The sequence below is a fragment of the Enhydra lutris genome, unplaced genomic scaffold (assembly GCF_002288905.1).
Source record: "Enhydra lutris kenyoni isolate GAN:26980312 unplaced genomic scaffold, ASM228890v2 scaffoldscaffold7, whole genome shotgun sequence".
Taxonomy (NCBI): Eukaryota; Metazoa; Chordata; class Mammalia; order Carnivora; family Mustelidae; genus Enhydra; species Enhydra lutris.
Window position 1 is genome coordinate 32,097,454 of NW_019154091.1, and position 6,331 is coordinate 32,103,784.

The 6,331-nt window shown below is 37.9% G+C and overlaps 1 protein-coding gene across 1 annotated transcript; it reads left to right on the top strand.

The window, feature by feature from the left end:
- The first annotated feature begins 974 nt into the window (after positions 1 to 974).
- On the top strand, positions 975 to 5,970 carry LOC111142126 (interferon gamma). The gene is made up of 4 exons (XM_022495107.1): positions 975 to 1,168; positions 2,345 to 2,413; positions 2,509 to 2,691; positions 5,433 to 5,970. The coding sequence occupies exons 1-4, from the start codon at positions 1,055 to 1,057 to the stop codon at positions 5,565 to 5,567; spliced, it is 501 nt and encodes a 166-aa protein (XP_022350815.1). The 5' UTR covers positions 975 to 1,054; the 3' UTR covers positions 5,568 to 5,970.
- Positions 5,971 to 6,331: the final 361 nt, after the last annotated feature.

Here is a 6,331-nt window from a genome sequence, read left to right on the forward strand (position 1 = left end):
TTTTTACTTTTCTTCTTCTTCTTCCTCTCCTTCCCCTTCTTCTCCTTCCCCTCATTCTCCTTCTTCTTCCTCTTCTTCTTCTCCTTCTCCTCCTCCTCCTTCTTCCTTTTCTCCTTCTTCTTTTCCTCCTTGTACTTCTTCTCCTCCTCCTTCTTCTCCTTTTTCTTCTCCTCCTCCTCCTCCTTCTCCTTTTTCTTCTCCTCCTCCTCCTCCTCCTTCTTCCTCTACTTCTCCTTTTTCTTCTTGTTCTTCTTGTTCTTCTTGTTCTTATTCTTGTTCTTGTTCTTGTTCTTGTTCTTGTTCTTCTTGTTCTTGTTCTTCTTGTTCTTGTTTTTCTTGTTCTTGTTCTTGTTCTTCTTCTATTATTTCTATTGGTAAGTATTGGTCCAGGGCAATACAAAGTTGTGGTAGATATTTTACTAACCAACTTTGATGAAGGACTTCCTTACCACTTTGGCTTTTTAACCACACTCTTTCCTTGCTTTCTGGTCATTTGCAAGAAAAATTTTAAAAGGCACCCCCCCCCTTTGTAAAAGTTTGAGCTCCTCTAGAATTTCCTTTTATACTTGCTCCTGACCACAAACAAATGATCAATGTGCTCTGTGGACAACAACTCAACAATTTACAAGGGCAAAGGATAGAGATGCAAAAAAGTTTCCAATCCATGAATGGTGTGAAGTAAAAGTGCTTTCAAAGGATCCCACAAGAATGGCACAGGTGGGCATAACGGGTCTGCCTCATCGTCAAAAGACCCAAGTAGTTGAAAGGAAACTCTAACTACAACACCAAAATGCCACAAAACCATAGTTATTAATACAAACTAGCATCTCCGCCTATCTGTCACCATCTCATCTAAAAAAAAAAACTTGTGAAAATACGTAATCCTGAGGACTTCAACTAGGTATAAATACCAGCAGCAGAAGGAGATGCAGTACAGTTTTCTGATTGTCTGTAGGTCGGCTATTAGAAACAAAAGATCAGCTGAGTCTTTCGGACCTGATCAACTTAAACTGGGAGCTATTGATTTCAACTACTTCAGCCTAACTACGAAACAATGAATTATACAAACTATATCTTAGCTTTTCAGCTTTGCGTGATTTTCTGTTCTTCTGGCTATTACTGTCAGGCCATGTTTTTTAAAGAAATAGAAGACCTAAAGGAATATTTTGTAAGTATGATCTTTTAATAACACTTGCTGGTGTTGAAATGACTGAATGTTGACTGGGAGTTGTCTCTATGATACGCTGACATCTCTAGGCCATAGTCATCTTGAGAAGACTTGGTGTTATTTTGACTGTTTACTATGCATATTTTTAACTAAATGATCTAGATAGTGCTTTTATCCTCTGCTCAATGTGCTATAGAGACATAGGGGCTTTCACTAATCTCCCAAAAGATGGGAATAATACGGATATAAAGCACAATGTTGATAATTTTGTGGTGAGAATTCAACTGTGATGTCAAGTAATATGCATATTGAAACGACTATTAGTTTCTGACTTCTTAGAGTACTAGTGGGGTGCAATAAAAGGTCAAGATTAGCATGAAACATGGTAATCTGAATTGATCAATTAAACAATATGAGGTCCTTCAAGTTTTGGCTTAAAAAAATTATAGGTGTTTCTCTCCAAACAATGGTTTCAAAGTTATACTGCCCTGTCTATGTTATCTATGGATTATACTTGAACTCAGTTACTTGCTGAGATTTTGTAGGAGTTATAATCTGGCTTATATGAAAATTTTAGTTTGTTTTGTTTTACGAGCTTTTAAAAATGTTATTTGTGGTTAATTAAAATAATTTTTACATTTTAAATATTTTATGACTTGTCCAAAATGTAGCTATTATAATTGTAGCTATTATATTCAAACATTCTCAAGTTTTTTTATTCTTACATCATCTAAACAATTTCACACACACACACACACACACACACACACACACACACACACACGGAATTATCTTTTAAAGCTGGTAATACCGTATAGGAGGACATCAGTAGATGTTATGGAGACCAGTACCATAGGGGGGCAGTATTTTATAGTGCGATGATTTTGCCGATTTTTTTTTTCTTTTTTAACTAGGCTTGAAAATACTTTCCTTTCCTTACTATAGTTATTTGGGACAATTGAACTATCACTGGCCTTGTTGAGTTCATTTGTAATATTGAAATTTAAGGGCTATACTAGGAAATAAGAAGATAAAATGTCGTGATAGTATTTGGTTATATCCAACATACCAGCTTTACTAAATACGGTTGAAAAGAAAATTAGTGGATATTGTCAGCAATAAAACTTGAAGTACATTTTTAGGGATTGTAAACCATTTTTCTTTCTTCTTTTTTAGAATGCAAGTAATCCAGATGTAGCAGATGGTGGGCCTCTTTTCTTAGATATTTTGAAGAACTGGAGAGAGGTAAACTGAGTTTTTCCATTTTGTTGCTTTCCCTGTTGCTTGTTTTCTGAGGCATAAATTCATAGCAACCTTTCTTTGTGCTCTTTTCTTCCAAGGAGAGTGACAGAACAATCATTCAAAGCCAAATTGTCTCTTTCTACTTGAAACTGTTTGAAAACTTTAAAGATAACCAGATCATTCAAAGGAGCATGGATACCATCAAGGAAGACATGCTTGTCAGGTTCTTCAATAGCAGCAGCAGTAAGCGGGAGGACTTCCTTAAGCTGATTCGAATTCCCGTGAGTTGATCTTAATTCTTTCTTTGATTTCATTGCAGAGGCTCTTGCAAAACACAGAATTTCCAGAAAGTAGATTAGCTACTGGGTATAGTTGTTAAAACTGTGAAGTGAACCCATGGCCAGAACTTTTCCTTAGTAATTCCATTTGTGCTTGTGGGTGACTTTGCCAAGTCAATATGGAAATCATTTAATTTTGTGAGTTGGGGGGAAATGCTGGCGTTGCGTCTTTGTGCAGAGACAGGTGAATGGACAAATCCTGTGAGGAGGAGGTAGTGAAGGAGCCAAGGGGAGTGCTGAGAAGAACTTCTCTCATTGCTCCTCATTTGTGTGATGGAAGTGTCCTGCTTAGGCTGGGAGACTGCAGGTCTTAATGGAAAGGGCAGGGGTGGGGGGGTGGAGAGGATTTGTGTCCTCCTCCCACATTGGTCACCAAGTAAACTTGTGACCCCAGATGAATCACAGGCTTGGCTAGGGCTCCCTTTCCTCACCCTGAAAAGAGGCTTTTGGGTTCACTCTAATTTCTCTGTTCTCCTTTGCTCTAAAACTGTACCATGCCATGGGTAGAAAAAGAGAACGAGATAGCAAAAAACTCTGGTCTCTGAAAAGGCACTAAGCACATTCTCTTGCCAGGCTCTGGTCAGCCTCTCATATGGTACAGCCCAAGTAGCAGAGAGAGTGTTTGTTTTTAGAGAAGAAAATAGAATTTATACCTTATGAAGAAATTGTTGTATCAACTTTTGGATACTTAGCTATCTTAGCTGGAGAGATCCTTAGCTTGTCAAGCCTTATCTCATGAAACTGCCTTGAGTCTTTAAAGTTATGGCTTCCAGAAGCTGAGAGATAACTTTGAAGCATAAAGATAAATCACATTTTCCAAAATTTTATCTAGGAGACAAAGGCCACTAGATTCTTTTGGGTTTGGCTTTGATGTACAAAATTTGAATGAGAAAGGCCAGGGTCTTGTGATGACTTGTCCTCTAAGGATGTGTGGCAGCTGTCATTCTTCCTTGGCCTGTCTCTCACCCCTCTCAGATCAGATAAGGGCTTGTTCTTCAGGATTTCTCTAGTCTCGAGTACGTTAGACGGTACAGAAGTGGTTTGGAAAATTATTAAGACCATTACCATTTTCCACTGATAGTGTTTTCCAATGGTCAGCGGATCCCTTCTGACCCCAGGCTGGAGACTGAAAAAGCACTTGTTCCTAACTCAGGGCTGCCCTTTGCTTGCTGTTCAGTCCTAGATGAGTCTCTTGGTTTCTTGGTGATACTCGGAACACTGGAAAGTAAAACTTATCACTGGAAAACACAGCTGGTAGAAACTTTTTCCTACTCTGCTGTAACGGGGCCTTGAAAAAAATCTGTGGGTCCCATCCTTCTGGAAGCTCCAAGCCTCCTGTTTCATAATGGGCAATTTGAGTGAGGTCTCAACCACTGTCTCCTTTGGCTGAGTTGCCAGTATTTAAGAATGTTATGCTTTTTAATAATTAGTCTTGAAGCCTAGAATCCCTCTAGTTATTCTCAGAAGTGTGGCAAGGTGGTCACAGTGTTTCCAGTATTAGAAAGAAACATAGTGGCAGAGCCAAGATGAAAGTAAATGGTCCCCATTTTAATAAAGGTGAACTCACCTAAATGGTCCTGCAGATTAGAGTGAGGAAATAGTTGAATTTGCTTGGATAGAAAGGTGCAGTGAAATTCGCTGCAATCCCTAATTTTAAAAGTTTGTGCTAGTAATTGCTTATTGCCATATGAATATGCTTAGTGTTTATTTTTATTTATTTATTTTTTAAAGATTTTATTTATTTATTTGTCAGAGAGAGAGAGAGGGAGAGAGAGCAAGCACAGGCAGACAGAATGGCAGGCAGAGGCAGAGGGAGAAGCAGGCTCCCTGATGAGCAAGGAGCCCGATGTGGGACTCGATCCCAGGACGCTGGGATCATGACCTGAGCCGAAGGCAGCTGCTTAACCAACTGAGCCACCCAGGCATCCCTGCTTAGTGTTTATTTTTAATCCCATTGTAGAAATGATGAAACTGACCAAATTGGGGGGAAATGAAAAATTATAGTATTCATCTTAGACTTGGTGTTTACAAAGTGCTGAACCTATATTGGTGGTTCTCAAACTTTGGTGAGTAACAGAATCACCTGGGGAGCTTAATAACCACCCAACTGCATAGGTCTTCTCTGACTTCATGCATCTGGGTCTCTGAGTTCTTCATTAGGTCTCCAGGTTATTCTGCAACACACTAAAAGTGAGAACCATTGACCTATAGTAACTCATTTGATACTTACAGCAAAGACTAATTAAAGTACAAGGTGGATAGAATTGGTAGGGAGCCTAGAGATGATTGAAATAATCTCCTCATTGTTTAGATGAGAAAACAGAAGTTCAGAGAGGTCAAGTGACTGGTTTAAAATCAGAGTTATTGTACACAGTATTCAAACCCACATTTTTTGTCACTCCACTTCACTCCACTAAGGCTCTTTTCACTATATAATTTTGAGAATTCCATGGCAGTAAATTTGAGGATGTATCATGTATCCCATCATATTACAGCATAACTGGCAATTTATTTATAATTTTCATCTTAATAAGTGAAGAAACCACCATTGTGTATTAAGATAATATATTGTCAGTGAAAATCATTTGTTTTGAAGGAATACTTCTACTTTCATGATATTAACAGCATAATATTCTGATGGCTTGTATGTCTGGAATTAATTTTGCTGCTTTCTTCCCCAATAGGTGAATGATCTGCAGGTCCAGCGCAAAGCGATAAATGAACTCATCAAAGTGATGAATGATCTCTCACCAAGATCTAACCTAAGGAAGCGGAAAAGGAGTCACAGTGTGTTTCCCGGCCGCAGAGCATCGAAATAATGGTCATCCTGTCTGCAATATTTGAATTTTTAAATCTAAATCTATTTATTAATATTTAATATTTTACATTATTTATATGAAGATATATTTTTAGACTCATAAATCAAAGTATTTATAATAGCAACTTTTATGTAATGAAAATGATTATTAATATATGTATTATTTATAATTCCTTTATCCTGTGACTATTTCACTCAACCCCCTCCCTTCTTTTTTTTGACCAACTAGGCAAGACTGTGATTTCAAGGCATAATCTCAGGAACCAACTAGGCAGCTGACTTAATTAAGACCCTGTGGGTTATGCATTTATTTCACTTGATACCATGAGCACTTATAAATGAAATGATGCCATCCAGGCGCTGCCTACTCGGGAACATGTCTGTATTATATGCCACTGCTCTAATGGCACGTCAGATGACACTTGAATGTGTCAGGTGATACGACTTGTCTCCTGATTAAGAATATAGCATTTCTTCTCATGCCTGGTGCTTCAGAATACCACTGACAACTATGACTGTACCCAAATGGAAAGTAATTAATTTGTTTAGTTTATCAATATTTAATATATATGAATAAAGTATAATTTCACAATGATTTGTGCTGTGTCAGACTTATAAGTGAGGACTGGGGTAAATGAACTACACTCTAATGAATTAGTAGGAAGAAAGTCATTTTTTAGCTGTGGAAATCTTAGAATTGAATGAAGCCCCAAATGTGCTACTTTTCTCCACTGGGAATTTCTTGGCTTCCTTTGCACCATCTGA